Source organism: Falco biarmicus, chromosome 13 (assembly GCF_023638135.1).
Source record: "Falco biarmicus isolate bFalBia1 chromosome 13, bFalBia1.pri, whole genome shotgun sequence".
NCBI lineage: Eukaryota > Metazoa > Chordata > Aves > Falconiformes > Falconidae > Falco > Falco biarmicus.
Genome location: NC_079300.1, coordinates 659,338 through 676,149, shown reverse-complemented (window position 1 = coordinate 676,149; position 16,812 = coordinate 659,338). Strand labels below are relative to the sequence as shown.

Sequence of the window (16,812 nt, the reverse complement as noted above, 5' to 3'; positions counted from 1 at the left end):
GTAGCTTACCCACTAAAAAGGCGTGGTTAGATCTTTCTCACAGACAAAGTGGGGCTGGGGTTTTTTTTGTTTGTTTCATTTCCAGCAAAGCGATCTCAGAAAGACAAATATTAACTCTCTGCATTTGTAACAAGCACTGTTCGTGAGAACCAAGTTCAAAACAGGACTTTTTCACTCTAAAATGAAAAACATCTCTTGGCATCATAAGAATTCAGCTGGACTTCAAAGGCAACATGGGAAGCAAGACCTAAATACAAGTTCAGAGACCTAAACTCTAAAAGCAATCCAAGGCACAATTATCCATGAGGTTTCATGATTCTACACAATGATTTCAAGATATTTAGTATCAGTACTTAAAACACCAAGCACTCTCCCCTTTCATCCATTTACCACTGCATACTAGCTAGTAAACACCAGTATGAAGTTTCATTTAATAAAGTATTCCTCTCAAAGCTCAGGTATATTTCAAGCTATACTTAACCAAATTGTATTTTTCTACACAGGAGACTATCAAAGACTTACAAAGTCTCATCAACCATCCTAAACCAAAACAAATTAAGAATTAAGGGCGGGGGGGGGGGGGGGGGGGGGAATCCTTTCTCAATTCCCTTCCTTAGTTCTACCTATGAAAGACTGAGACAGACAATAAAACACAGGTAGACCAAAAGTTAGGTGAGAGTTGAGAGGGTTTAAGCCACAAGAAGATGACAGGTGAACTCAAAGAGAAGTTTTCACAGACATTATGAAAAAGTCGCTATTGCATTCTCTAGCTCACGCTTCCAAGGACTCTTACTTTTTTGCACGAATTGACTCAAGTCTTATGAGGGAGTGACCTTTAAAGGCGGTGGAGAGAAATCAAAGCTGCTCCCAATCTGGATGAGCGCAACATAACTTTAATTTAAAACTCTATGGTAGCAATGCAAACTGTTTACTGCATTTATTTATTTAAAGATACCTTCACAATAACTACTACAGTGGTAATCATTCTGGAGCTGTGCACAAGAGATGTTCTGAATCAAGGAAACATCAGATGGAAAACACCTGCAACTGTAAATAAGGCCAGTAGTTTTCTCTGCAATACCATCTCAAATGAAAGTGAATTTACTGGTTTTTGCCACGTCATAGATCTTGAGACATCAAGTCCTCCTACTCAACCCATCTACTGAGAAACTAGAAATCAGTGAAGCAGAATTAGAAGTGAAAGGTCCCGTGCATTACTCACTGTGCACGTAGCCATGCTCCCAAGATAGTACTATTCTTACCATATTGTGATGCTACATTTTTATTGGCTGTCAGGCCTTCACATCAAAAGAATTCAGCAACTGTTATCATCATTTGGAACTTCATGGATGAAAAACTGAGCATCTGCCAGATGGATTAAGTGCTGCTTTCTGAGTTGCACACAGAGCCTGATGGAAGCCCTGTGCCTGTAAGGAAACCTACCACATGAGCACCCAGGCTATGATAGAATCATTTAGGTTGAAAAACACCTTTAGGACCAGAGTCCAACCATTAACCTAGCACTGCCAAGGCCACCACCACAAAACCATATGTGATCCATGGCTCAGATGAAGCTATTCTGATGGGATTACACAGGGACCATCACTCCTAAGACACAAAGACAGTCGGAGAGAAACTGCAAAGCAATTCTTATCTCCTACTTAAAGTCTGCTTAATAATGCAGCATTTAATAATGCAAACAGTGCTCCTCCATGCTAAGTCTCTCCAAAGCACTGGAGAAGCATTGGATTCTCCTCCCACTTCTTGTGGCCTATCTCAAGGTCAAGAACAGAGGGTTCTGGGTCTGGTCAAAACATGGATTTAACGTAACATTTTCTCACACAGCTTCAGTGTGCCACCTCTGTCATACACAACATGATGCTCAAAATCCAAGCCTTGTTCAATGCCTGCCATCCATCTGCCTGATGTGTCCTACTCAAACTCAACATATGGCCACAGCTCCATTCCGTTGTCTCATGTTCTGTCACCAGATCCCAGCCTTCAGAAACATTCCTCTGCATCTCCCTGTGGGATGAACAGCAACTCTTCCCTCTGCCGGGTCCAGGAAGCCTGGCCTTAAAGCCAAACTGTCTACACCTGCCTATCCTCCCTCACGTCTGTCCTTTGCTCTAACACTTGGAAGTCATGAGTTATGTATTAAAACAATTCTGAAGAAATCAATGGTGTGCATAAAAGCAGCACCCTGAGCACATTTGTCTGTTTTCGGTCTCCCTCAGAACAAACTTTGTAGCAGGAGCCACCCTCATTCCATTCCTGCACATGCCCAGTGCTTTGGAGCACCACTCTCATAGGTACTTGTGCTGGCATCATTTGCAGTCTGCATAGCAACACTTTGCAATCCAGCAGGAAAAATGGACAGGAAATAGGATCCAAACATGTTCCAGCTGGGCTCACATCAAAACTGTGGGAGTAGATATCTGTCCTTCAAAGTACATATTGCTTTAAATAACTATGTCAGTAGGGAGACATCCTAGTGATGGCCATCTTTCTTACAAAATAAAAGTCCTTACAGGCTTACATGAGTTGCCAGCTGAAAACAGAGCACACACAATCTCATAACTCATGGCCTTTTCTGCCAAGAAAAAACAGCCTAAGTATTAAGGGGGAAGGAAACAGAAACAATAAAAGACAAACAGCATCACATGTGGTGACATCCTTGTGTGCTTAACCTTGCTGCACCAGAGCTGATGAGCAGTGGGTGCAGCGAGGCACCAACCTTCACTGGGTGTCTTGGTTAAACCATGACACTGGGATGCAGGGCAGGGCATCACCCACCACAGGTGCTCACCACCAGCCTGCCTGGGAGGTATAAGCAGCTAAACGCTACGCTGGTCACTCAAATGTAATTTTGGAAGCTCCAATCAAAATGTACAAGTACCATCAATCAGGCATTCAGCATCCCAAGGCAACCTCTTGTCTAGCTGCCAAAAATTAAGCTAGAGCCAAGCAAGAACGAACAGCCTTGAGAACTCCAGATGTGGTTAAGAAGCTGCAGATAATTTTAAAGTTAAATTTCACACTGTCTCCAGACCCAGTAAGATAAGACTGAAACTTTCAAAGGTAATTTTTCTTCTTTCAGAAAGAAGTCAGCATCTTCTTTGCTTCTCTCTTCCGAACAGTCTCCTGCAACTAATGTGCAAACATAGGCACACTGTCACTTGCACATGACGCTGCTTTAGTCCTACTCAGCATTCTTCATCTCAGAGTAAAATGTTGTGCCATTAGAAGATAGGTAGCCCTGCAAATTAACTAGACCATAAAAATTTGGTTCCCAGAACTGGGGAGCATGTACTTTAAGGGAGCTGTTTAGGAGGCAAAACAGGCATGTTTTCAAGGCAACCCAACCTCACATCATAAAGTACCATAAAACAAAGGCAATAATAGCAGACAATCTACAATAAGAACAGAATAATTACTTTCAGAAGTCTCCCTAACAAAAGTGCTTTTTGAAACACAAAGAAAGGGTTTGCTAGTACAATTGTAGCCAGAAGCCAGAAAAACTTTTTGCAATACAGGCAGGGAGAACGGAAAAAAAAAAAAAGAAAAAAAAAAAGATAAAAAAACCCCACAAATACAACTGCAGCAGGGCAACAGCACAGAACCATGTCATCTGACCCCATGGCAAACAGAAACGAAAAGCCGGCACTCAAATGACAAAGCATATCATACTGTACCCATTTTAAAAACACAAAAAACCTTCTGTGTTGAACTCCTGACTTCATCCAAGCATCAGGGTTAAGAACTTTCAGCAACTTCATCTGCTGCTGTAACAGCTCTCCTTCCTCTGTTTCTCCCTCATTACCATAATAGTGTCTTTGAAATACAAAGACAATGCTGGCAAGCATCTCACTCCTACTTACCGGTTCTGAGCTTCACATACAGAGTTTATTGGTAGGTACATCTCTCCGGAAATGCTTCCAGAGATGTTATCCCCCAAATATGATATTCTACTTATTTACTGCAAAGTCATTAAAATGCTGATTGCCAATTATTATGCAGTATTTCTGTGCAAAGGGTCTTGAATTAATGTTTTTAAAATATTAATATGAGCAGCTATGACAGATTCACTAATGTTTTCCATTTTAAAACTTTACTTCAACAGTGTATTATTAAAGCCTGCTATTTCTTCTCTTCCCCAAACACTTTCCAAGGAAACTCAAGAGTTTGACATCATACATAGGCCCAGTGACATTATCCTCTGATCGGCACTGTACCAAAAATAAATTCAAAAAAGGGGGAAAAAACTGTAAAATGGTAAGGATTTCTGATAAGCTTTTTCCACGAGCTCTGAAAATGGTTCCAGGAGTACAGGTGAAAACATGAAAAATCAGAGCAGTATATAGTTTTAGAATATATGTAATATATTCTATAGTATATAACAACAGATGTAAAAGTTGTTATCAAACAATAATCCTGAATTTTATTTGGCAGCACCCAAAAAAACAAACTACAAAACCCTGAAAGATCAGTTCTCCTAAGAGAGGTTTACAGTACATAGAACTGAAGAATTCAATTACAACAGCAGAGAGCTGTTTTCTCCTAATAAATCAAATGTGTATTTTTTATTTACTACTTGACAAAGAAAACACAAAGCTTTTGGATCAAATATACACTACACACAATTCTCCTAAGTTAAAATAAAATACATTGTCTACAGATTATGAAGTGAGAGGAGAATGTAGCCATTACCTCTTGGTTATCTTTATTCTGATTTGCCCAGAAAATCTTATGATAAAGTGTCTCCATTGAATTGCTGGAATCTGATCTGTCAAAACAATGCCGATCCAACACTTCTAAGGTGTGCAAAACTCGACTGATGGTCACCCCTAGAGATGGGAGTCAGATGGGGGGGTGGGAGGGTGAAGAAAAAAAATGTTTACACAGGAAGACACTGCATTACATCCGTCAAATATATTACTAGAATTAATCATATTGCAAAAGCATTATACTCAAAGAAGAACAGATGTAAACCCTAAAGCTCCCAACATTTGTTTCCTTTTGAGCTGTCCTACCTGCGGTTGATTCTTGGCACTTGTCAAAAGACCACCGCACCTCCACAGCACGACCTCTTTGTTTTATCTGCTGTTCTACTTCATAAATCTTTGCCCGAACCTGTAAAAAAAAGACAGCTGCTAATTAGCTAGTGGTAGGAAGTCTCAATTTTCATTTCAGGCTTGTGACAGCTTTCCTCAGCAGGAGCAAGGTACCCTACAGTGTTCCACAACACTCCCTACATTTGGGAACAACAAACTGAAGTATATTCTATTCAAATGCTTTTTGTCTGTCACAAATCATCTTCTACCATAAACTATTTTTTCCTTACATCTGAGCTAGCTGAAGTTAACTTTCAGCATGTCTGAAAAGTCACATCTCACAGTACAGTACGCCAAGTTTCCTTATTTGCCATTTTACATCTTAAAGTAATTTCAGTTTAATAACAGAAAACATCTGACTGTAAATAAAATCCCTGGTATTTTCACAAAAACCAGTACCCAAATAAAGTACAAAGTCATAAAAAACTAGCACAACACTATTCTTGAAACTAGACCCACAAAAATATCTAAACTTGGCTGTAGTCCTAATGATCACAAATCATTAATTGGGAGATAAATCAGATCTTTAAATAATCTGACAACGAAAAAAGCTCACCTGCTGATTAAATGCTGAATTTCCACCTGGCATAGGTAAACTAGATGGAGCAACTTGAAGTAAATCCAGAGGTGAGCCTGGATTAACGTTCTTATTTTCATTTGTGGAATAATTCCACACCAAGGCACTTGGGCAACAAAGAGTTACAGTCTGCAAACAATAGTATAAAACAGAAGTAATTTCTTTCTCTAAACAGGTGTGATAGACAATACGAACAATAACAGATTCCATGAGACTAGAATCACTTTTGGTCTAACTGCTACAGTGAAAGAAACAAGAAGAGAGGCCTATGCACAATTACTTTAAAACACTCATTTGAGGAAATTCAGCTTCTCTTTTAATTATTTAAATATATATGTGTTCAATTCTTATTTGCACTGCTTTCATAAAACCATCAAAGAATATCACCAAAGGCTAATTTCAGTCAGATCCTTTCTGTGAAACTTGAATGGGCTTCAGAAAAAAAGAATTTTGGTGTTCAGCTTACAGAAAGAAGCTACAAGTGAAATACTAAAATTTAAGAAACTAATTAAAATCAACTCTTCTGTCAAGATTTTAAAGCACAAGAGAGTCACTGAAATGCACCAAGAACTAAAGATTTACTTAGAAAGATTTTCTGTTGACAAGCTTCAAAGCAGCTTGTCAGAAGGTACATATCACCCTGTAGCTGTTGGTGTTGTACAGAGCAAAAGCAGAATGCTTTGGTGTTTTGGGGTCAGACCTTAAATATCATCTAAAATGATGGCAATTAATTCTTCTTACAGATGGCTATTTTTGAGATGGCTGGACTACTTCTTGGGAAGCTCCCCCAGTCCAGATCCAGATTACAAAGCAGCACCTTAGCAAAATCATTGCTTAGAGAAGTGCTCCTCTGAAAAGGAGGAGAGTTTGTCTGAATCCAGGCTGTCCTCTGGGCCCACTTGGTAGCACAAGGCAAAGGGGTAGGGGAAAAAACCCAGAGAAAACACACACACATAGACAAACCAAAACAGTACATGAAAAGCAGAAAGACGACCAGCTGTGTTGCTAGTGGAGAGCAGCTGTAAAGCTGCCAGAGTACACAGGTATACCCCAGCAGCCCAGGATGGAGCCAAACGCTGACGTTCCCAGGACAGATCCATGTTCAAGAGGAAAAACATCACAGCACACTGAGAGCTAGACAGAACCTAACTTCCTGACCCATACACCCTCAGCAGAGAGAGGGATGCAGATCTTCTCCCACTTACTTTCTTCAGAGGGGGCTGACTGAGCCTTCCCTGCATACAACCCAGCCTGCCTCCTGGCTCTGGACTTCCCACACTGTGATGACCGTAGGGGAAAGCAGCAGCCCTCAGAGAGAGGGCTGCATACTGCAAGAAAGTGTTCTTTTACTGTGGGGGTTGTCCAGCACTGAAGCAGGTTGCCCAGAGAGGTGCCAGAGAGGTTAAAAATCCAGCTGGACATGGTCCTGGGGAATCTGCTCCAGCTAACCCTGTCCGAGTGTGGGGGGTGGACAACGTAATCTGAAAAGGTCCCTGCCAACCTCACCCACTCTGTGATTTTGCGATCCTGCAAGCATTCAGTATACTCCTGATACCACCACACCAGGACATCTCTGTGCAATAACTCCCACCCCACGCCCCCACCCCCCCCATCCCCCCACCTCCCCCCCCCCATCCCCCCACCCCACCCACCCACCCCCCCCCACCCCCACCCCCGAGACAAACAGCAGGAGGGCTTCAGGAAGTCTCAGCAGGTCAGCACTCAGGAAGGCAAACAACAACTGCCGCTCACCATACAAGTCCTTTTTTAGAAAACAATTTCTGTCTTGACAGTTCTGCTATTGCTGAGCAATAAGCTTAAGTGAACAGTCTCTTCTGTTGATGAGGCAATACAAACTGCTCATAATTCTGACAAAAACAGAATGAAGCAGCCTGCAGCGGCACCAAGCATCAGTGACAAGCTGGGAAAAGCAAGGGAACCCTCAAAGGTTAGAACTTGCAGGAGCGTGTATGGTACTGCCTTCTGCCCAGCCACACTCAGCAGACAGACAGGGCCTGGCAGAACCATGTAGGCTCACTGCGGATAAGGATGTGATGGCAGAGCATTACTGCACCAGAAACACTCCATCACAGAGGGAAGGCCTGGGGAAGGCCATCCCTGGGCAGCGGAGTCACTCTTTCCTGCAGCAGAGGTGCAGACAGACACACAAGCACCACAAGCTTCTCCAAGTGGTTCCACCATCATGCCTCAGCCCCTGTGGAGAATCCAGCTTCCTACTCCCTCCAGACCCACTCAGTCCTCACCCTTTCATCAACACAGGTACATTTAAAACCACAACTAGCACACCTTGTCACACCCAAAAACCACTGTTTTCCAATGAACTGCATGGTTATAGCCTTGAAAACAAACAGCAACAGAACATCGGCCTACCTGCAGCATACAACTGAGTCCATACACCAGTGGACGGTGTTGAGGGCAGGAGAGGAAATCTGAGCAGGCCAGCTGTACTGGGCTCACCACAGGACCAGGCGCAGTTGGACTAGGGGCTGCCAGAGGAGGGTTACTTGGTCCAATAATCATATGAGGAGAGTGTGCAGCTACAAAGTTGGGACCATCACTTAGCAATAAAGACAGGCGTCTGGCACAAAAATAAGCAAGGCGACGGGATAGGTAAGCTGATTGAACAAACTCTTCTGAATACTGAAATTAAAAAAAAAAAAAAAAGCATAGTTTACTACACAGTCTACTCCATGTATTCATTTTCTTTAACAACCTAACATTAGGCATGCATAAACTGGAAGGGATCACCTGCAATATTTAAGAGTCCAGAAGATAAAAAATAAAAAAAGAGCAGCTCAAATGCCAATCTGTACTTCTGTCTCTTCAAAACTTCATCTGCCCTCCAGGACCAGTTACAGTAACAGAATCCTACCAAATCAAGTTAAGGATTATAAAGTATGAACATTTTAAAGGTGTTTATAAATTCCAAACATGCACTGTGCAATATATTTCCTTAAATGTCCTAAGTAAAAACGTTCATATAGGTTTCACCACCACAAATATTAAAATCATTCATGTATGAATCATGCTTATATTGACTCTGGCTTTAAAATATGCATGTACCTGCAACATTAGCGGGAGCAACAGCTTAAGAAGATCATCATCAGTGGGTCTGATTTTTTCCAAAACATCCAGTATCCACGTCAAATACTCATGTCTCTCAAGCATTCCTTCCTTAAAGGATTTAAAATAACAGATCACATATTAACTGGGAGCACTGAACAAGCAGGCGTGTAATTACAAGTTTCATTTCATTTCTGGTTTAGGTCTCATTACCCACATCAGCACAGAGCTACCAAGACCCTCAACCACCTCAACCATGCAGGAACCAGCCACCATCACAGCAGTCCTATGAATAGGGAAGCAGCTGCATACAGCAGGTCAAATTCAGCAGGCTGTCTGACTTACGGCTGACAGACTCCCTCCCAGCAACCCTTCCGATATTTCTAACCTTGGGTAGAAACAACCAGAGTTATTCTGGGCTAGAACCATGTGGAACTGAACAGCCAGGCCACCGTTCCAACACCCAAGGTTTCACGCGCCACGGTGGCTGCAGCCTGATATAAAATAATTTAAAAGACCCTTAAAAACATGGGATACAGAAGAGAGAATAATTGAATACCTTGCTGCAATCGCAATCAGGCACGCTAAGAAAATCAAAGCTTTTTCAGCTAGCAAATCTTTAAAATTAATTAGCATTTACAGTTTATGCAAGTCTTATGACAAAAGCTACCACTAAGTTCTAAAATTGAACTTTCCAAGAATGGTAACCTAAAAAAAAAAATTAAAAAAATCCATGCACTTCTTGGAGTATTACCTGAAACATATAAAATGACAATTTTTCATTATATTCCCACTGCTTCAGGGCTTGTTCCATCTCTTGAGGCATCACTACAGAGCTGTTGCCTTGACTGGAAGTCACATGATAGAACTCTGCAACCTTTGCCAGCTGCTCCCGAAGGTATTTGGTTATAATTTGAGTCCATTCTACAAAATAAGCCTACAATTAGAACACTTCAGCTGATAAAAGGTTTCTTTCACAGTGAGATTTGAAACAAACTTACATTGCCTTTGTCATCAAATATATTCCTCTAAAGCATTAACCCATGGTTGCATAATGCAGCACCTAGTGGGAATTAACGGACTTCTTACATGCCTCTCCTGTGCATTGGTCTCAAAGCACAGATACTGTCAAGTGTGTAAGCAGCCTGCTAGCTTCGCATGACGTAAAAGGCACTGACACAAAAATATGCCTTTAGGGAATTACCTGTCTCTTTCATCAGATTTCAGCATTCAGCCACAAAACAGCCTTGAAATAGGTAAAATAAATATACTCCATTACTTCCTTCCATCTGGACCTTTACATCCCTCTTCCTTCTCCCTCGAAATACAGCCAACATAAAACTCACCAGGACTTTGCACAAGCAATGGGATGTAAAACTCTTCTTTCTACAACCATTCTGTAACAGACAACTCCTCCAGATTTTTACTCTGACAAGAACGCAAAAGCTCAGGAGCAGTTTTTTAGGTCACAGTGACCAGCACAGTGCAGAGGTCTGCAAGCAAGACTGATTATCTTTCCTTTGTCCTAGATAAGTCAGTAGTGCTGTTTAGCAAATACAGAAACCTACTAAAAATTACCAGGTTTTCCTCCATGCTTCAGTAACAATTCTGTATTTAGCATAACCTGGAGAAATTAGTGAACAAACTTGCTTGGTCATACACATAAAGCTTTGGGAAAAGAGGAATTGTAAGGCAGGCATTCTCTTAACAGTAACTGGAACAACCAATGTTATTTGTTAGTATCTCAGAGACAAACATCTCACAGAGCTGTATTTAATCAGCATGCAGCACATTTCAGAAGAGCACACTCTTCTATGAATACATAATGCAGTTGCTTTGACAACCTAAGCCTGTTTACTGTCAGTTACAGGAACTACCACTCTCAAACACAACTATTTTTCACTGTTTACTACCCACCTCAGACTTCAGCTAGCGCGTTCATTCTTTTTTCCCTTTGCATTTGTAACTGGCAGTTCTGTCAACATAAACAGACTACGTGTTGAATGCTTTTCTATCCATATCCACTGAAATTTCTGTATGAAGCTAGCGGGTTTTAGTGTTTCCATAGAGCAGTTTAACCACATTACTTCAAACATTCACTCACTTTTGGAAAAACAATTCCAAATCTACTACTTCAAACTTATTTCATGTGACAGTATGAAAGAATATTTTCCCAAAGCAATTACCAATATCTCTGTGCCACTGAGTTAGGAAACCATGTAACCCCCTTTCTGTTACCTGAGGCACAGATATAAAACATTTTGGGAACTGTCAAAGGCTGCTCAGTAACATGCAGCAAACTACTTCCCAAAAAGCTCTCGATAACCTTTGCAAAACAGGGAATTTGGACAGAGGACACAATCTTCAGTAACCTACTTCAGAATACTTGTTCGTAACAGTCATGGGTCCCTCAGCCCAAAGACACCTTTACCGGCTTCCTTCATCCTCGCTGTGAAGCAGGTGCCACCATGGGCACCATCCTGAAGCAGAACCAGAGCAGGAGCACCTGCCTACCCCGATGCACGTGAACCTTCCCAGTAAGCACAAACCCCTTTTACTTTAAAGAGCTACTACTCCCAGCCACAGCAAACTAGGTCTAGACCAATTTATCACAACAGAGTGGACAATCTGCTTTCCTCACCTCCTCCTTACTCCCCCTTCTCCCCCACTTCCAGACAACCAAGAGGGTGTTTGTTTTAACTCCACCCTAATGAGCACACGTCCCAAGCAAAGGAACAGCCCCAGTCTTGGTGCACAGCATCACCACTTCAGTCCCTCAGGAGAGGCACAGATGCTCTCTTTTCGCTAGCAGAGCTATTCACACCAGATTAGGAAAACAACCAGCCCACACTTGCTGTCTGCTCCAAGCCTCCTGCTAGGGTCTACTCAAAAAATGCTTACAACCTTCAAGAGGAAAGGGAAGACAACCTGAAAGGCTGGAGAGAGGGGCTGTTCAGCATCTCTTGGTGTGAAGAGCAAAAGGGGAATTTGGGAGAAGGAAACTGCAAGTCACCCACCACAAACAAGAGGAGCAGGCCCCTTCAGCTATTATTATGCATTTAGACATTAGAGGTTGTTTACCAATATTTGGGTCAGTGGCCTGGCGTTTCTTGATTTTAGCTTCAGAAATAGCAGCATAGTAGGCACATGTCATTTTGATCAGCCATGCCGCTCGCAGCAGTGGCACAGAATATTTTGCTAAGTAAGCAAAAACATCTTCTTTTTTACTGAGAATAGGAACCTGAAATGAAACAGGAAGCAAGTTATATCACACAGTCCAAATAGCAGCTGGCACCTGTGGGTTAGCCCAGGCCTCCTCTGCTCAACCCCGCACTACCTGGACAGTGGCAGAACTCTTCATCAGCCTAGGAACTCGCTACACTGCCAGCACCTGTTGTCTAGACACACAGAAACTAAGAGACTTAACGAAAAAGAGATACTGCCCCACGCTTCCCCCACGTTTCATCAGGAGCATCCTTCCCCCTGCTCAGACATGCCTACAGGGCCACCAGCAAACCTCTCAACACAGCCAAAGACATGCAAAGTGCAGAAACAGTCCTGCAAGCTAGTCCTCAGAAGCTCTGGGAAATGGATATACCAAGGGTTTGGGTAAGGGCTCATCGACACGGATGCTGTCAGTTTTGTTGGGTGCCCCTGGTTCAGGAGAGTCCACAATAACCAGAGTGCACCAGGGAAACACAGCCTGGCCAGCCAATACAGCCTGCACTGGCTATGCACACAACAGGGCTGGTCCCACAAGACTTCCAGGTAAAGAGTCACCCTATTGGGTCACAGCAATCCTTACACTGTTCACATAAACGTAGAATAATTTCGAAATGCATTGTTAAAGCAACATATGTGAGAACAAGACATTTCATACCCAGTGCAGACAGAAGGGAGCGCAAGCACAACCTACCAAAAAATCCTCATTGCTCCTTCAGGCACGCTCAACCTTTCTGACAGAGTGTGTGAACAGAGGTGCATCGGCACTGAAGACAGCAGCAAACAAAGCACTGACCCTCTCCTGTTATGTTCTTCAATGGTCAGTCTAGGGACTCTACAGAATCGATTTCAGTGTTCTTAACATGCTTATTTACTGTTATCAGTGGGTTTATAAATATGGTTATTAAAAAAGAAAAAACAAACTTAAAATAATGAAAGACATCTCTCTAGCAATTCCAGTCACAAAGTTAACCTCTTAGAAAATTAAGGGGAAACATAAGGTGGTGGCATGCTTGCCACAGCAAAGCTCTTGTTCTTCTGGTGGCTCTACTGGTGGCAAAGCAGCACATATTCTTCACCAACTGCATGGCAACAGACCAAAAACTGGTGAAACTTGTACCTTCTGTTATTTTGATCCATTTATGTTCAATAGTCTTGGAGTACAAGTTCCCTGTTTCAGTTCAATTTATACTCAGAAAAACTCCCAGATACTGTCAGATTAGCTGCTTGTACACAGAGCTCCAGGAAAGAAAGGCACAAATAAAAGCACCTTTATTACTGTGTTCTAGATACTGCCTTGGATGAGTTTTAATGACCACTTCAAACTTATTTTGTGCTGCTGTTCTTAACAGCATGCAGGATCCAAAAAGATAGTTCAAAATTGCCTCTTCCAGTTATACAGACTGCTACAAAGCAGCAAGAATTCTCCTTAACTGTAAACTTTAACAAGAATGCAACTAATAAGACTGTTAAACAAAAATTGTTAATACAAATTTAAATGCAAAGAGCACACAAAGGGGTTGGAGTTAGTGGGTAGGTTCTTTTAAGAATGCATCAGCTTCCTAGCTTACTATGTCCTTGCCAGACACAAGAATTTCTGTAAACTGTTCCTTTGCTTGAGAAATAGACCCTTGAAGTGAAGTGTACAGGCAAAGAATCTGGCTGTCAATACAATAAACATGCCTGAGCTGAAACATAGTCATTCAAAGGAACTTCTTACCAGCTAGATCCCAAGTTCCCCTTTGCCCAGGCACCCTCCTTGCAGAGAGGGAACACACTGCACAGCAGCAGCTGCCTCCAGCACTGCTCCACATCCAGCACATTCAGAAATACTGCCCTATTCTTACAGCCCAATTCAGTACAAATCAATATCCAAGAAATGGAGGAAGGAGTATTTTGATACCTTTTTTGCTAAGAGAGTCAGGGGTTTACTTCCTGCTAAATCTGTGAACCAGTTGTGAATTGCACTCTGAGACCGAGCAGTAACCAGCCAGTAGTTGTCTTTGGCATTTACTTGTGGTTTCTTCTTCCCTGTGTCCTGGAAAGTGTTAAGTTTTAGCTTTTCCGCTAGTATGCTGCTAAAGTAAGCGCCAATCTGGTGAGAAAAAAAAAGGCAAAACATATATGACAACGCAGTAGGTAAGCATCTATCCTACATTAATGCACGAAGGATTTCCACGTGAATAGATGCAGTAATCACTCTAGTTCAGGCTATCAATCTAATAAGATTACACTTTAATTCCCTGCAGCTAGGAGATGGGGATTCTTGATTTTAAGCACCCATGCAACACTTCTGCAGTATCACTGCAGAAGGTGCAGGTCAGCAAAACCAAGCCCAAGATGACCAGTCCCCAGATACCAGAGGTACAGCTGCCGTTTAGGCCAGGTCATGGTGAATGCCCAGAGCCACATCCCTTTGGCTGATCAGCGTCTCAGATTCAGGCCGCAGTTCAGGGTATTCTTACCAGGTCTCAGAACCCTCCTCCCCTTATTTACACTTTACCATAGCATAAAGTGTGTAAATACTGGCTTTTTGCTTCTATCTAGAACAAACTACGCTCTCGCAAGAACCACTTTGATTGTCTTTCCATCATTAGTTACAGCAGGCAAAGGTTCAAAGATCTGGGTAATCTAGGAAGTGCTCTGATTTCTATTCCAAACACCTCCACTACTACTCCATACATCCAAAATAAAAAGCTTTGCAAGATTTGCTTCCCCAGCATTTTCAATCCCAAAACAGCAGAAAAAAAAACAATGTAAGTTTTACTTCCCATGTAAGCTTATTTACTTTTCAAAATTACTGCAATAGAAACTAATTTTTAGGCCTGTCAGTAAGAATAAAATGTTTTATTTTCTAATAAATATATTCATAGCTAGGTAATTTTAAAATATATGAAAAGCTTTTAGGAGATACTGAACTTATTATGGTAATTCTACACTTAAATCTTCCAAATAACTACAAGCACTTTCTTGTGAAATTCCATTTTACTTTTCAAACACTTATGTTCAATAGTCAAAAACACGAATAATTAAAACATAAGACAGAAAGCGCGTGCAAGTAACAATTCTAGAAAACAAAATCAGAAGAATGTAACAGGAAAACCTTTAACATTTCAACAATAGCAACCCTGTTATTTACTTGTATCTCTTCTTCCGCTAAACTAAAAGAGCATCAATGTGTAAGTAAATTCACACTTTCCAATAAGCCATAAAAAGTTATATATTTTAAAAGTCAAACAGCAGAAAATTACTTTGGCTGAAAACATTTGTATAAGCTTCTTGACAACAGTCTCCTTTGAAACCACTTCTTCCTGCTTTCCCAACAGAATGCCGGAGGGGGGGGGGGGGGGGGGGGGCGAGGGAGGGAGGCTGTGCATGAATCTGGACAAATCCCTCATAGAAATAGGGGATGTTGGGTTTTTTCCTAAACAGCTACTATTTTCAATTTGAAGGACTAATATTTTAGTTATTTTTATTGCTCTTCTGTATATCACACTTCTTTGATACTCAAAAAACACTACAGGAAAGCTAAGCTGAATTTCACTAGACAATCCAAGAACACATTTTCAAGAGACCTGGACCACAGTGACCAGTTTCTCCTGGCAAAAAACACCCTGATGAAACAGATAACAAGATGAAAGCAGGCTAAAGATGTGTAAATACTAGGAGCTCCCAGGGAAGGAGTCACTACTGTCTTTGTAAGTGAAGCAAATAAAAGAACAAGAGCAAAAATTAACATCTCTTCTACACTGAAGTGTGCTAGTCACGTTTTGCTCTTGGCATCCATGTTTTCCTCTGAAGGCTGATAACAGTAGATAGCAGAAACACTGTGCAGCCTTCTTATGTTAGTTCTGTAATTAACTTTAATATGAAGACTTCCAACTAGAAAGCAAAGCAGTCAAGAACTAAGTGCAACCCCAGCCAGCTTGGTTCCAATTTCAGTGAATATACTCAGACTGAAAAGCCCTGTCTTACCTTTGAGGCATTAATGACAATATTTCTAGCAGATCCATGCTCATCTCCAGAGAAGGCAGGTGCATTACTGAAGCCTTGCTTCACATTCACTGCAGTAAGTTCATCCTGCAAAGTGTTTTAAGAGAAAAAAATGAAATGACAATTTAAGAAGTCACATAATTCTGAGAAGCACGTTTTTATAAAGAAAATGTATGTATTTGCTAGTATGTTCCACTCTGCGTTCACCTGAACCCTCAAAGCACTTTGCACACCCAGGGGATTTCAGTGAAGGGGAACACGATGCCACTCCTATCCTCCAGTCCCCAGTAAGTGTTTGCCTTACTACAGGCTTCAAGGCCATAACTTGATAAGGATGCCACTTGTTTTCCTGAAAGAGGATTGCTGCCCATGAAAAGGGTAGCAGGAAACAAGGCCTTGGCAGCCTTCATAAACCCTGGAGTGTTCCCTAGCACCCAGCTATAAATCTTCCTCATGAAAACAGTGCCAGTCACCAGCCATCCTGACCAGAGGAAGGGCAGCAGCGCACCCTCCTCTCCTCGAGATACACCAGGATCACTGGAACCAGATGCATTGCTCCACAACAGAATGCTGCTGCACATCCCTCGTTATCACCAGAATCATGCGCATCCATTTTACCAACATGAAAACATGTTTGCATCCTTGTTTTCTTGAGTTTAAAACATTACCATTTCACTTTGTGGCCCCACAACCACCATTTGAGAACATCTACTGAAATAAGAAGCAGACCACCTCCAGCAGAAACAATTTCAAGTGAACATCTGTCCCTGTTGCAACAAAACCCATTTCTTCTGAAGTTACTTTCACAGTGGAAGCATTACT

General features: G+C 41.7%; 1 protein-coding gene across 20 annotated transcripts in view; it reads right to left on the bottom strand.

Annotated features, from left to right (window-relative positions):
- MED12L (mediator complex subunit 12L) overlaps positions 1-16,812 on the bottom strand; it is a 150,499-nt gene that overhangs the window by 127,002 nt on the left and 6,685 nt on the right. For 19 of the 20 annotated variants that reach the window (XR_008825248.1, XR_008825246.1, XR_008825247.1 and 16 more), the window contains exons 2-10: positions 15,973-16,077; positions 13,901-14,092; positions 11,857-12,016; positions 9,530-9,699; positions 8,776-8,886; positions 8,083-8,352; positions 5,671-5,820; positions 5,034-5,133; positions 4,711-4,847 (exon numbers count right to left, since the gene is read on the bottom strand). Coding sequence is in view for 16 of the 20 variants with exons in the window: in XM_056359005.1 (XP_056214980.1) it covers positions 4,711-4,847; positions 5,034-5,133; positions 5,671-5,820; positions 8,083-8,352; positions 8,776-8,886; positions 9,530-9,699; positions 11,857-12,016; positions 13,901-14,092; positions 15,973-16,077 (1,395 nt within the window). In the remaining 4 variants the exon portion in view is untranslated. The remainder of the gene's footprint in view (positions 1-4,710; positions 4,848-5,033; positions 5,134-5,670; positions 5,821-8,082; positions 8,353-8,775; positions 8,887-9,529; positions 9,700-11,856; positions 12,017-13,900; positions 14,093-15,972; positions 16,078-16,812) is intronic. The other variant, XM_056359002.1, reaches the window with a different exon arrangement.